The sequence below is a fragment of the Podarcis gaigeae genome, assembly GCF_964106915.1.
Source record: "Podarcis gaigeae genome assembly, chromosome: 8".
Classification (NCBI taxonomy): Eukaryota; Metazoa; Chordata; class Lepidosauria; order Squamata; family Lacertidae; genus Podarcis; species Podarcis gaigeae.
Window position 1 is genome coordinate 12,294,495 of NC_139684.1, and position 15,139 is coordinate 12,309,633.

Below are 15,139 nucleotides of genomic sequence, written 5' to 3' on the forward strand. Positions count from 1 at the left end.
GGAGCCTCAGCTTCAGGATCTGTCCTTCCAGTGAGCACTCAGGGCTGATTTCCTTCAGAATGGATAGGTTTGATCTTCTTGCAGTCCATGGGACTCTCAAGAGTCTCCTCCAGCACCATAATCCAAAAGCATCAGCTTCTTTATGGTCCAGCTCTCACTTCCATACATACATTTATTCTATATCTGAGGCCTTAAAATTCTTATAACAGAGGCTTCAAATGTGGAGGCTATTAAAAAATAAAATAAAAACCCAGTATCCACCCCCACCCCCAGCTAGGAACTGCAACTTGAAGAACTTCAGACCAACAAACTCAGTCCTTTTCATTGTTCATGCATTGTACTGGGGCTTCTGTCCCACATCTATCTCACACTTAACACCGCAGTGCTGGTGTTGTAAACCAAATCTGCCCTTTTTCCCTTATGGGGTATTCAACAGCCTGTACAGAGCCCTATCGTTAGGAGAAAATAACAGAGGCCAACCAGAGAATACTGAGTAGAAAAGCAGCTAGTAAGCCTGATCTTTATTCAACTGTTGCAACAGGGTCCCCACTCATGACACGCAGGAGGGAGGAGGAACCCAGAACAATGGTGTGCAAACCCTTATATAGACTTTTTGAAATTGCCACCCTGTAAGCTTAAGACCACCCCTCAATACATCATACATACATTACAGAAGGGGTGATCTACAGCAGAATCCTGTCTTGCAGGAAACCTATTAATGGTCACTGATGGGATTACCCGGGCAGCCTGGCCATTCCTTTTTGATGGTTAATTAGTTCCTGAATCCAGGTCACATTTCGCCCTTGCGTCCCGAGTTCGAGTGTCTTCAAAGCCATGACACTTTTGGTAAAGGCTGATTTCCAAGTGGAGCGCTCGCAGGTCAGTGTTTCCCAATTAAGATGGCATTAGCAGAGTTTCTGGAACTGTTCACCTTTGGTTCAACACACAGGGTTTAAAATAGGGGGTCTCTTTTTAGATCCATCTATGCCAGTGTCACTGATGCCATGATCTGCAGTAAAGAAGTTCAGGTTGGACGTGCCCTGTCCAATGGGGGTGGGAGAAGAGGACCCCTTGCTATCCCAAAACCATCTCACTTAAAAAATAAAGAGTCAGTTTTCACCAGCCTCCTAGCCAGCCCACTGTGGCAATCACACAGGGCCCCCGGACGTCTGACAGTCTATTGATCCCTGTGCCACCACTGTGATTGCTTACTTTGCTGCCACCACCCTGTTTCTTTCGGGGACACACGGAGTCCAGACAGTTGTTAACATTAACAAATAATCAAGTTTATTTTTAAATGCAGGAACAAGCGTATAGTTTCAGTTATTTTCTCTTGTCAGTTTATTAATCTTAGTTCCTTTGCTGTCCTATACGTTTCTATTTTTTTTAAATGATATTTATTAAATTTTCAACAAAGAGAAAAATACAAAACAATATAAGAAAACAAATACAAAAATCAAAAATACATAAAAAAAGAAAAATACAAACAATTAAATAATAAATCCTTCTTTCCAATATCTTAAAACTCGTTTACTTATTCTCGTGACTTCCTCACACCTCCCCTTTTTGTAATTCCATTTGCATAATCAAATCAGCAAATCCTTACCCTCTTTCATTTATTTTAACTCTATGTCTTAACATATTATAACTCTATATTTTCATTCATTATCAATTCATTTTTGCATACTCTTTTTGACTTTGTTGCTAATGCCGCTTAATTTCAATCCAACATCATTTTAACATTCATAAATTTTACAGTGTTTCTGCAGATAGTCTTTAAATTTTTTCCAATCTTCTTCCACCGACTCTTCTCCCAGGTCTCGGATTCTGCCAGTCATTTCCGCCAATTCCATATAGTCCATCATGCTGTCCTATACGTTTCTAACAACTTCAAACTGATTATTCCAGCTATCTGACTCCACCTAACAATTCCTCTCACTCTCTCACAATGCAACTCAACCAACCCACTGCCTATTCCTCCCTCTTCCTTCTCCAACTCCCAAAACTCAACTGACTTTCAAAACCTCCCACTCAGTAACTTTTACTCCTCCCCTTGCATTCCCACTGGCCAAACACGTCACACTCATTTAACCCTTTCCTTATGTCCCATCCTAGGAGGCAAATGCCACACCCATCTCTTGCCTTGTTTTCATATTCAGACATTCTTCTAGATCACAGATATGTAGAAACAGAGCATCTGCAAAAGATACAGGTTGAGAGAAGCAAAGAGAACGCAAAACTGAAGCTACAACTGGGTGCAAAATGTAGCGCAGATGAGAGAAGGTATGATGGTCCTAAGAAGAGGAGCTGTCATCATTGTTACCAGTTGTCGTCGTACCATGAATCATAACTGGACTCTCTGTAAAAAAACTCATAAGGCAATTCGTCACTGCTGAAATACTCCGATGAATCGGAGTAATCCCTGTAGTGGTAGTCGTAGTAATCGTCCTCCACTTCTTCTGCCACTGGTGGTGGGTGAAGTGTGATGCTGCTTTGCAACACCATCATCCCACGCCAGGGTGGCTCCCTGTCTTCACTTGGGCCTTGCGCTTTGTGTTCAAAGAGGATATGACGGACACCTTGAGGGTAGTCGTAAATAGTGTGTGAAACCTGGAGAGGAGAGAGAAAGGGAGGAGTCTGCTGGGTCTGGGGAAGGATGCAGAGAAGAAACTACCCCATCCAGGATGCAACCTCTCCCCCCACAGTGGTGGCTGGAGGGGGCGGGAGGGGGGAAGTCAACTGTAGGGGGAGCCAGAGCCCAATGAGAGGCAGAGGCAGTCAACAAAGTCTAGTTTTGTCCCCATTCTCCTCTTGCCTGATGTTAAGCAAGAGGAGGAAGCTCGCAGGTAGTCAACCAGCTGAGCTGCTTGTCAGTAAGACACTTTAAGGTTTTCTATAACCTAGTGGTATATCTCTTTTATGAAATATTTACACAAGAAAGCCTGCACGTCGTAGCAGACAGAGGTTGGTGGGACCCCTTTCACCCTCATAGACAACCCTCCACTAATTTAACAAAGCTTGCATTTTCTACTCAGGCTTGGCTCACCGGACACCACGTTAACACACAAGATTCTTCATATTGATGTTCTTTAAGGACTTCAGAGTCTGCAGACAACAGCTTCACGGTCAGTTTATAGTGTGCATCAGACCAACTTGAATAGCTGTTTTTGGTAGTGGGGGGAGGAAGAGAGAGAAATTATATGAGCCTGGGACAAATTGAGACCCAGCTGGCATATCAACCGCCACTGTTTCTGTCACTACAACATGGTGATTGAGAGAGATCTTGGCAGTGCTTTTTTCCCCTAAAAAATGTTTAGGGGTACTCTCATTTTGACTCAATAAAATCACCATGTTATACTTCAAATGGGGAAAAATAAATACAGTAAATGGACAAAAGTACAAAGAACATGTATTACTTCATATTACACAGCTGACTATTCACCATGCTAGAGAAGAAGCTACATTTTTTTAGTTTCTTCTCCCGTTAGATTCACATGTTTAGGGATATCTTCTTCTTCTTCTTCGGTGATCACTCATAGCCAAGTAAGATTGTCTTCCTTAAACATGGTTTTAACAATGAGTCCGTAAATGACTGTGGAGGCCAATTTTGGATCCACAAGTCCTTGCACAGTGGGGACAGAGGTTTTTGGGCAGGAGTTGATCGTGGTGAGGGTTTGCCAAGCGTGCCTTCCTCTTAGCATGTTTCTCCCTTGCATCCTGAGTTTGAGTGTCTTCAAAGCCCATGACATCTTTGGTAAAGGCTGTTCTCCAACTGGAGCACTCACAGGCCAGTGTTGCCCGGTTGTCAGTATTTATACTACATTTTTTTAGATTTGCCTTGAGACAGTCTTTAAACCTCTTTTGTTGACCTCCAGCATTACGCTTTTCATTTTTAAGTACAGAATAGAGTAGTTGCTTTGGAAGATGATAATCGGGCATCCGCACAACATGACCAGTCCAACGAAGCTGATGTTGAAGAATCATTGCTTCAACAATGGTGATATTTGCTTCTTCCAGTACACTGATATTAGTTCACCTGTCTTCCCAAATGATGTGTAAAATTTTTCAGAGACACCGTTGATGGAATCTTTTGAGGAGTTGGAGATGGCATTTATAAGTGGTCCATGTTTCACAAGCATATAGTAAGGTTGGTAGTGCAATAGCTTTGTAAACAAGCATTTTGGTTTCCCTGCAAATGTCCCAGTCCTTAAACACTCTGCACTGCAATCGGAAGAAATCCACACTTGCAGAGCTCAGGCGATGCTGGATTTCAGCATTAATTGTTGGCCCTTGTGGAAAGATAACTGCCTAGGTAGGAAAGTGATCAACATTTTCCAACATTACACCACTGAGTTGGATTTGTGGCGCTGCAGAGGGGTTATTTTGTACTTGCTGGTGCAGCACTTTGGATTTTGGATGTTGAGTAATAAGCTTTTTGGATGTTGAGTGATAAGCTTTTGCAAAGATATTTAGCATGGTTTTGAGGTCATCCTCTGAGCGTGCGCACACTACGTTGTCATCAGCATACTGAAGATTTTTTTCGATGAGCTTGTGAAGTTGTTGTGTAAGTTCAATTCCACCCACTTTGAAGATTTCAGCAGGTATCCCATCAGGTCCACTGGCTTTGTTGTTTTTCATTTGGTTAATAGCTGTACACAACTCTCCCAGATTTGGAGATACTGCAAGCTCATCTCTAACTTGTTTATGCGGAATTTGTGAGAGGACCTCAGCAGCTACAGGGGAGTTGCGGTTAAGGAGATGTTGGTAATGTTCTTTCCAGCACAGTGCAATGGCTTCTTTATCTTTTAGAAGTGTGATACCCTCTGCTGAGCGTAGGGGGCATATGCCCATAGATGTTCTTTGTGGCTTTAAAGAAACTCTGTGCATCATGAGTGTCAGCTAAGTGCTGGATCTCTTGAGCTTTTTTTATCCACCAGGTGTTTTTTAGTTCTCTGGTTCTTCTTTGAACCTCAGCCTTAGTGTTGGCATAGGTTTATGGGTTTATTCTTAGTGGCACAGTTTCTATCTCTTTGCCAGATCTGAATGGCCTTCTTTTCTTGACAATGATGCGTTCAATCTCACTGTCATTCTCATCAAACCAGTCCTGGTGTTTCTTGGTTTGGTATCCAATACTTTACCTTAGGGATATGTGTACCCCTGCGTCCCCGCAATATTAGGAAGTGTCTCATTAACATTCAAAATAAAACTAAATGATGGGTTCCAGTGCCTTCCTGATGAACACATGTGGTAACTAATTTGGACTGGGTGCCACTCTAAATAAGCGGAGACAAACTGCAATCCCTAATTGGCAGTAGCTCAGTGGTTGGAGCATTTGCTATGCATACAGAAGGTCTCTTGTTCAATCCAGCTAAGACTGGGAAAGCCCCCTGACTGAAACCCTTGAGAACCACTGCCCTCTCTGTGCCGCCATGGAAGTGATAGCCAATGGCAGCCTTCATTCCTCTAGACAACTGCCCCTGGGGCTGACGCCTAGGTCCAAGCAGACCTTCCCCTCTGCCTCCAATTCACTGACCACATCTATCCTTGGGATATCACAGATGCCGAGAACTTGGTTTGGGGTGTCCACCCTCCCTGAGCCCCAGCCGGGACAGGACACTTGGCACTCACCAGTCCTTCACCTCAATCATGGGTCTGGCTTCATCCATCAATTCATCCCAGTAGCCCTCGTTCTTCAAAGTGATGAGCTGAGATTTGCTGCAGGGCCTGAGACATTAAGGAACACCATCACTACCCCCACATCACCATCACTATCCTACAGCATTGGGGGATGCAGGTGGGTCTATGGTCTGAATCACTGAGCCTCTTGGGCATGCCCATCAGAAAGCTGGCGGTTCGAATCCCCATGACAGGGTGAGCTCCCATTGCTCTGTCCCAGCTCCTGCCAACCTAGCAGTTCGAAAGCATGCCAGTGCAGGTAGATAAATAGGTACTGCAGCGGCGGGAAGGTAAACAGTGTTTCTGTGTGCTTTGGCTTCCATCACAGTGTCCCGTTGTACCAGAAGCGGTCTAGTTCTGCTGGCCACATGACCCAGAAAGCTGTGGACAAACACCGGCTCCCTCAACATGAAAGCCAGATAAGCTTTGCAACCCCATAGTTGCCTTTGACTGTACTTAAGCATCCAGGGGTCCTTGACCTTTACCTTTTACCCACAGCATTGGGACCACGTGTTCCAAAAGGCTAAGCAACTGGCTATTGTGGGCAACCTCTAGCTCCCTGGAAAGAAGGTTTGCCCCCTCCTATGCAGAGGCAAGGAATGATGGTCTGCTAGCAACCTTTTAAGGGGAAGCCACTAGGGGCCTGGCTCTCACCACTCTCCACAGCACACATTTCTTTAGTCCATACAAAAAAAAGAACAGCTCATTTGATAGGATTTGGTGATGCAATTTGCTTCACCTTTTTATGACCATTGCATTTTTATGGGTTATATTTATGGGGGGGCTGCTCTCCTTATGCAGAATACAGTGTGAAGCACAAGAACCCGCACCAGGGCAAATGAAAACTCCCTTTCCTCATCTTTAAGTGGATTTGAGTTTAGACAATGATAGGTTCCTCACCCGTTATGTGCAGCAAAGCATTTGTAGAGCTGAACAGGAGCATCTTCATCATTCTCCACAAAACAGCCCATTTTATAAGGGCTGAGCATCTCACCGACGCTTTTTGAGTCTTCTATAGACAGTTCCTCAGTTTCCCAGTGGCCCTTGGTAGGTGTCTGGATTTCCCAGGAGTCCAGGCCATCTGATGCAGTGTGTGTGATGGGGAGACAGAAAATGAAGGGAGAGGCTTTGAGTGCATGGAAGCAGCCCGTGGGTTAGAAAGAAAACAAGAATGCCTTAGGCCACTTTCAGAGTGTCCCTGTTTCCAAGAGGGACTCAATTGCATAATGGCAAGTTCAGGGTCTCAGATTTAGGCTAGTTTACACGATGGTGTGCAAGCAACCTGCATCTCAACAAATCAGACTTCTTGACGCAATGCCATAAAACCTCCCCACATATGAATTTTCTCGATAAATAGCCAGTATCCTTAAATGTGGGGCAAACCATCTGGATAAAGAGGCAAAAAAGAGGCAGTCCAGAAATGACCGTAGTTAAATTATCGCCCTTGTTTGCATGATTAAGTAGTAGACACCCTGAAGTTAACTGACATTATTACTTTGGGTCCATTAATTCCAACAGATCTACTCTGAGGAGCAGGTATAGGGAAACTTTGGCCCTCCAGATGTTGCTAAACTACAATTTCCATCATCCTGGGCCATTTCTCTTTCTTGCTGGGGTGGATGGGAGTTGTAGTTCAGCAATCCCTCGGTTCCCATACCTGGAAAAAACAAGGTGCTTGGCTATTTAGAATATGCAATTATTTATATACATATGGTAGTGTGTGTGTGTGTGTGTGTGTGTGTGTGTGTAGATAGATAGACAGACAGACAGATAGATATATAGATACCACAGTCATGGCAAGGTTTTCTGCCACTGCTCCCTTTTCTGCCTCCTAGCAGGCCTGCTGGTGGTCTGGCAGTTCCAGATTATTTGTATTCACTGTAACTCACCGCCACATTTTGGATTGTCCTGAATACCACCATTTGGTATCCAAGCCCAAAGCCAAAAAAGAAGACCTTGGATTTGATATCCCGCTTTATCACTACCCAAAGGAGTCTCAAAGCGGCTAACATTCTCCTTTCCCTTCCTCCCCCACAACAAACACTCTGTGAGGTGAGTGGGGCTGAAAGACTTCAGAGAAGTGTGACTAGCCCAAGGTCACCCAGCAGCTGCATGTGGAGGAGCTGGGAAGCGAACCCGGTTCACCAGATTACGAGTCTACCGCTCTTAACCACTACACCACACTGGGATGTAGTCCTGTTGGGATGCATTTTGGCTTGCCTGCGGATGAAACAGAGTGTGAGATGATTGATAATATTGTTATTTATCTGTTTTAGACCCATGAGTAGTAGCAATTGCCAGGACATTGTCCTGTTTGCCTCTGTATATAGTTCCATCCTTCTTTCAGACACTGTGGTAGATTGCAATGTTTAGCTGGTGATATTGTCAGGTTTAGCTGCTGATAACATTGCAGTGTTTAGCTGGTGAGTTATCCCAATGTTGAAAACCAGATATCGCCTAGCCCTCACACACACTGTGATTCGTGATATATTACCAGCTCAAATATTATGAAAAAATTATCATCATGTAAACTTCAAACGAGTTTTGGACGTTATATCGCCCAGCCCGAGTATAGACATTACTGTGCTAGATGAACCAATATTGGGACTCAGTGTACGACAGCTTCCTATGTTCCTAAAGGCTTTATAATTCAGATTTCTGTCCAGGAGCATTTTATTCTACCAGATAAATGGGGACATACCTTGACCATCAGGGTTCTTGATTAAGTTCTTCTCTAGGTGGGAGAAAATGTAGAAAGCCAATGGCTTTGGAGAAGAGTCGTGGTCCCTTTTCCGGAACTTGCGCTTCCACAGGACCGGCAGGTCTACCAAGTCCCGCCACTGAGAGCAGACCAGCCGGCAATTGCAAATGAGGTCTCTTGCTGGAACCAGAGACAAGATATCCAACAGAAGGTTTTCGGGCAAATTTTCCATGTTCGCTGCCATCAATGAGGCCTGAAGAGATGAACCACGAAAGAGGGGAACAAGGGGAAGGAGCAAACATACAAGATCTGTGAGTGGGCCATAGGCAAGGACAAGCGGGGTACTGCAACAAAATGTTGCAGCGTTAAGTGCTTCAGGTCAGCTGCTTTCTACCTAGGCAGACCCCTATTGATCCATCTAGTTTAGCATTTCCCAGCCATGCTACCCACTGATTCCCCGAGATGGGTGCAGGAAGTGGAAAGCCATGCCATGAAGACTTGTGTCTTCTGTTCCTGAGCAGCTAGCACAAATCTCTCTGCCTCCGTGTCCATACTAGGAGCCAACTTCTAGGGGTTGAGGGGGCTTCACTGCCCCATAGAATGTTTGAGGGAGTCCCCCCCAAAAAAATGTTGATGCAATTCAAATGGTGTGCATCCGTTCATCATCATTATTTACTGAATTTACAGGTGAAACTCGAAAAATTAGAATATCGTGGAAAAGATCATTTTTTTTTCAGTATTTCAACTTAAAAGGTGAAACGTATATATGAGATAGACTCATCATCACAATTATAACAAATAAAGGCTTGACATATCTCGCTTTGCATGTCATGAGTCTATCTCATATATTAGTTTCACCTTTTAAGTTGAATTACTGAAAAAAATGAACTTTTCCATGATATTCTAATTTTTCGAGTTTCACTTATATATACCGCCCTATTCCCGGAGGTCTCATAAAAAGATCACAGTATATAAATTAAAAATAAAAGCAATATCCCAATAATACCTCCTTAAAAAGAGCCACATTTTAAAAGGGTATGGGATGTTGATAAGGTCAACCAAAGGCCTGGTTAAAAAGGAACATTTTTGCCTGGCTCCTAAAGGTTTATAATGAAGGTGTCTGGCGAACTTCCCTGGGGAGAGCATTTCACAGACGGGGAGCCACTGCAGAGAAGGCCCCGTTCTCGTGTTGCCACCCTCTGACCTCTCGAGGAGGAGGCCTCAGAGGATGAACTCAGGGTCTGGGTAGGCCCATATGAAAAGAGGCGGTCCTTGAGGTATTGAATCATGTGACTGATTATGCAGGGCAGGGCTTACCTGCCCCCTCCCCCCACATTTTATTCAAGTTGGCACCCCTGTCAGGGTCAATATTTTTTTTTTTTTAAGGCTTGTGTGTGTGTTTGATCTTCACACATACTAGTCTACCTTACAGGGGTGTTGTTCCACAGAACCTGCCTCTTTGTGAAGATGGACACTTTGAGCATGTGCAGAGTTCTATCTGAGAGCTCAAGTGCAAATGGACTCCTGTAGGCTGCCCTTCCCAGATCCTGCTCCATTGTAAAGATCCATCCTTTGAAGAAATACCAAAGGACCTGGAAAGACACTTTATGTATGTGATAGCTGCTAAGATGCTTTTTGCCCAGGGGTAGGAATAAGAGAAAACTCCAACCAAAGAGGAATGAATAATCAAGATGGTGGACTACGCCGAAATGGCAAAATTGACCGGGAAGATCAGACACCAAGATGATAAGAAATTTAAGGAATGGGAAAAGTTTATAGAATACCTTAAATAATAAATAATAATAATAATAATAATAATAATAATAATTTATTTGTACCCCACCCATCTGGCTGGGTTTCCCCAGCCACTCTGGGCAGCTTCCACAAAGACCAAAAATACACTAAGATGTCACACATTAAAAACCTCCCTGAACAGGGCTGCCTTAAGATGTCTTCTGAATGTCAGGTAGTTGTTTATCTCTTTGACATCTGCTGGGAGGGCGTTCCACAGGGCAGGTGCCACCAGTGGCGTAGCGTGGGTTGTCAGCACCCGGGGCAAGGCAAGTAATTTGCACCCCTAACCCGTGGATTTGCGCCCCCTAACTCTAACACCAGATGTTGCGCCCAGTGCGGCCGGCCCCCCCTGCACCCCCCACGCCACTACCAAGAAGGCCCTCTGCCTGGTTCCCTGTAGCTTTGCTTCTCGCAATGAGGGAACCGCCAGAAGGCCCTCAGCGCTGGACCTCAGCGTCCGAGCAGAACGATAGGGGTGGAGACGCTTCTTCAGGTATACAGGGCCGAAGCTGTTTAGGGCTTTCAAGGCCAGCACCAGCACTTTGAAATGTGCTCGGAAACGTACTGGGAGCCAATGTAGGTCTTTCAAGACCGGTGTTATGTGGTCTCGGCGGCCGCCCCCAGTCACCAGTCTAGCTGCCGCATTCTGGATTAGTTGTAGTTTCCGGGTCACCTTCAAAGGTAGCCCCATGTAGAGCGCATTGCAGTAGTCCAAGCGAGAGATAACCAGAGCATGCACCACTCTGGCGAGACAGTCTGCGCCGCGGGCAAGTAGGGTCTCAGCCTGTGTACCAGATGAAGCTGGTAGACAGCCGCTCTGGACACAGAATTGACCTGTGCCTCCATGGACTGCTGTGAGTCCAAAATGAGTCCCAGGCTGCCCACCTGGTTCTTCAGAGGCACAGTTACCCCATTCAGGACCAGGAAGTCCTCCACACCCACCCGCCCCGTCCCCCCAAAACAGTACTTCTGTCTTGTCAGGATTCAACCTCAATCCATTAGCCACCATCTATCCTCCAACCACCTCCAGGCACTCACACAGCAGCTTCACCGCCTTCACTGGTTCTGATTTGAAAGAGAGGTAGAGCTCTCTTTCAAAGGTAAAGATCACTGCAAACACTTAAAGACGTTATCAGGACTTGTAATGTAATTTTTTAAGGTTAAACGTGGATATAAACAAAATTGGATAAATATAATTAGATGCAGTAGTAAGAAAAAAAGATATATATTGGAAGCCATGGTGGGCGGGGGAAGCCCGGGGATTCAGGGAATCCCATGATGTATAAAATTGATAATTCTTAAATACATATGTTATCTGTGAAAAGAAAGATCCACTCTCCTGGATGCGCATCTCTCACCCCCCCCCCCCATTGCTTCCGATTCTTACCAGGTCTGGAACGAGCGCAAGAGCCTCACGGCGCCTCCGAGAGCAAGTCTGATCTCCGCCCCGCTCCACCGCCAGGCAGCAGGGAGAAAACGAAAGCGATCCTAGTCCAGGCTCCCAATTCCGAGAAACGACCCGCCCATCGCCAGCAATTCCTCTCGTCGGGAGGGGAATCCCCGCCGGGGCGTATTTGCATAAGATGACGCGCCTCTAGGGGGCCAACGCGCTTCTCGGGCCCAACTTTGCAAAGGCAAGAGCGGCGTGGCCGGAGGCTCCGTCCAGTAAAACGAAACCATCGCAAAAGGATAAGGGTTACTGGCGAGCGTGGACCATACACAAGCAGAGTTTGGCTCTGGAGAGTTAGCACCTGTGACAAATGACCAACGATGCTCAAGGGGTAGCCAATATCCTGTAATAAGGACGATGGAGTCATCTATGGAGATGAGGATGTCATTGTAATAAACGAAAAATCTGCCCTTATTCCCTTATGGGGGACACAAGAGCCTTTATAGAGTCCTTTGTAGGTTCCCTATTGGTGGGAGAAAACAACAAGAGGCCAACCAAAGAATATTGAGAAGCAAAGCAGCTAGTAAGCCTGATCTTTATTGAACTGCTGCAACAGGGTGCTCCCCTCACAGGCAGGAAAGGAGGAGGACCCCGAACCAAGGTGTATCCGTCCTTATATAGACATTTTAAATTGCCCGCCTTGGAGTCAAAGACCACCTCTCAGATACATCATACCTACATCACGGAAAGGGCAGGCTAAAGCAGAAATCTGAGTGGGTTGTTTACCTCCTGTCTGGCAGGTTACCTTTAATGCTTACTTGATTGGATACCCTGGGGAGCCTGGCCAGTCTTTTGTAATGATTAAGTACTTAGTTCCTGAGCCAGGTCACAGGCTCACCCTATTCATACACAGACATACCCTTAAGACAGGATTTGTGAAGGAAAAGGCAACGGGGAGACATTTGACCTTACAGAGAAAACACCTGGTCAGCCTGGGAGTCAAAATGGCTCCCTGGCTGCTCTCCTGTGCAGCTTCAGACATGTGGCCTATTGATCTATGTACGTGTTTGCTTGGTACATTTATGAACCTTTATTAGCTACATAAGACCTTAAATTATTTATTTCATCATCTAATCAGGGACGTGAGGCTGGCAGACTCCACACATGCGCCCATCTCCCATGGTTTTGCCTTGCAATTTAGGGCCGGAGTCACAAGACCAGGAGGACGCAAGCACAGAGGAAATATAATAGAATGGCAATAAATTCTGCATTGGAAATATTGGATTGTAGTTTAATGGTGAATTTTGGAGATGTAAAACACCACTGTGGGAGCAGGGCCGGGGCGGGAGAGTGCTAGAGCCCGGTCAAGTTGCATGGAATCAATTTCAATCCGTTACCCCAGCGATGTGGACAGGCTGCTTGAACTCGTGAAACCAACCACCTGTCTCCTTGATCCTTGCCCTTCCTGGCTGATAAAAGTGAGCCGGAAGGGTTAGGCGATGGGCTCTGCTGGGTGGTGAATGCTTCCCTCTGCAAGGGAGCCTTCCCAGACCCACTGAAAGAGGTGGTCATTAAATCACTTCTTTAAAATACATCCTTAGACCTGGCCAATATGGCCAACTATGGCCCAGTCTCCAATGTTCCATTCTTGAGCAAGGTGATTGAGCAGGTGGTTGCTGAACAACTCCAGGCACGCCTGGAGGATGCGGACCATTGGGATCCCTTCAGGCCTCATCATGGGACTGAAACTGCCTTGGCTGCGCTGGTTGATGATCTCCGGCGGGCTAGGGGCAAAGGTGAAAGCTGTTTCCTAGTTCTGCTGGATCTCTCAGCGGCTTTTGATACAATCGATCATAACATCCTTCTGGACCATCTAGAGGAGTTGAGAGCTGGGGGCACTGTTATACTGTGGTACCTCGGGTTACATACGCCTCAGGTTACAGACTCCACTAACCCAGAAATAGTGCTTCAGGTTAAGAACTTTGCTTCAGGATAAGAACAGAAATCGGGCTCCGGCGGCGTGGCAGCAGCAGGAGGCCCCATTATCTAAAGTGGTGCTTCAGGTTAAGAACAGACCTACGGAACGAATTAAGTACTTAACCCGAGGTACCACTGTACAGTGGTTCTGATCCTTCCTCCTTGGCCGTGCTCAAAAAGTGGTGTTGGAGGGTGAGTGTTCAGACCCCTGGGCTCTCCCTTGCTTTTTAACATCTACATGAAGCCACTGGGAGAGATCATCAGGGGGTTTGGGCTGAGTGTTCAGCAATATGCGGATGATACCCAGCTCTACCTCTCTTTCAAATCAGAACCAGTGAAGGCGGTGAAGGTCCTGTGTGAGTGCCTGGAGGCGGTTGGAGGATGGATGGCGGCAAACAGATTGAGGCTGAATCCTGACAAGACAGAAGTACTGTTTTGGGGGGACAGGGGGCGGGCGGGGGTGGGGGACTCCCTGGTCCTGAATGGGGTAACTGTGCCTCTGAAGAACCAGGTGGGCAGCCTGGGACTCATTTTGGACTCACAGCTGTCCATGGAGACGCAGGTCAATTCTGTATCCAGGGCAGCTTTTTTCCAGCTCCATCTGGTACACAGGCTGAGACCCTAACTGCCCGCAGACTGTCTCCCCAGAGTGGTGCATGCTCTAGTTATCTCCCGCATGGACTACTGCAATATGCTCTATGTGGGGCTACCTTTGAAGGTGACCTGGAAACTACAACTAATCCAGAATGCGGCAGCTAGACTGGTGACTGGGAGTGGCCGCCGAGACCACATAACACTGGTCCTGAAAAACCCACATTGGCTCTCAGGACGTTTCCAGGCATAATTCAAAGTGTTGGTGCTGGCCTTGAAAGCCCTAAACAGCTTCGGCCTAGTATACCTGAAAGAGTGCCTCCACCCCCATCATTTAGCCCCAGACACTGAGGTCCAGCGCCGAGGGCCTTCTGGCAGTTCCCTCCCTGCGAGAAGCAAAGCTACAGGGAACCAGGCAGAGAGCCTTCTCGGTGGTGGCACCCGCCCTGTGGAACACCCTCCCATCAGATGTCAAAGAGATAAACAAATACCTGACATTTAGAAGACATCTAAAGAAGCCCTGTTCAGGAAAGTTTTTAAAGTGTGACATTTTAATGTATTTTGAATGTTTGTTGGAAGCCACCACTGCAAATAAGAGTGACCCAAGGCAAAATGAACAGTGGGGGGCAAACGAGCAGCCTAAGAAAGGAACAGGGGGCAAATGAAGCTGGAGGGAAGTAATGGGAGGGTGGCAAGAGACGATGGTTGTAGATAGGTAAGGTAAAGGTACCCCTGCCCATACGGGGCAGTCTTGACAGACTCTAGGGTTGTGCGCTCATCTCACTCTATAGGCCGGGAGCCAGCGCTGTCCGCAGACACTTCCGGGTCACATGGCCAGCGTGAGAAGCTGCATCTGGCGAGCCAGCGCAGCACACGGAACGCCGTTTAACTTCCTGCTGGTAAGCGGTCCCTATTTATCTACTTGCACCCGAGGGAGCTTTCGAACTGCTAGGTTGGCAGGCGCTGGGACCGAACGACGGGAGCGCACCCCGCCGTGGGGATTCGAACCG

At 46.5% G+C, this 15,139-nt stretch overlaps 1 protein-coding gene across 1 annotated transcript; it reads right to left on the reverse strand.

Moving 5' to 3' along the window:
* Window positions 1–490: 490 nt before the first annotated feature.
* Window positions 491–11,824, reverse strand: LOC310849711 (F-box only protein 44-like). The gene is made up of 7 exons (XM_083750319.1): window positions 11,559–11,824; window positions 8,378–8,630; window positions 6,577–6,757; window positions 5,629–5,724; window positions 3,047–3,161; window positions 1,878–2,610; window positions 491–1,377 (listed from the first exon to the last, which is right to left on the reverse strand). The coding sequence occupies exons 2-6, from the start codon at window positions 8,619–8,621 to the stop codon at window positions 2,320–2,322; spliced, it is 927 nt and encodes a 308-aa protein (XP_083606445.1). The 5' UTR covers window positions 8,622–8,630; window positions 11,559–11,824; the 3' UTR covers window positions 491–1,377; window positions 1,878–2,319.
* Between the last annotated feature and the right edge of the window lie 3,315 nt (window positions 11,825–15,139).

Coding starts and splice junctions, on each gene's coding strand:
- LOC310849711 (XM_083750319.1), bottom strand. CDS start 8,621: ATGGCAGCGAACATGGAAAATTTGCCCGAAAACCTTCTGTTGGATATC. Junction 6,758..8,377: donor CAAGAACCCTGATGGTCAAG/GTATGTCCCCAT, acceptor ACACTGCATCAG/ATGGCCTGGACTCCTGGGAA. Junction 2,611..3,046: donor GTGTGTTAACGTGGTGTCCG/GTGAGCCAAGCC, acceptor TCTCCTCTCCAG/GTTTCACACACTATTTACGA.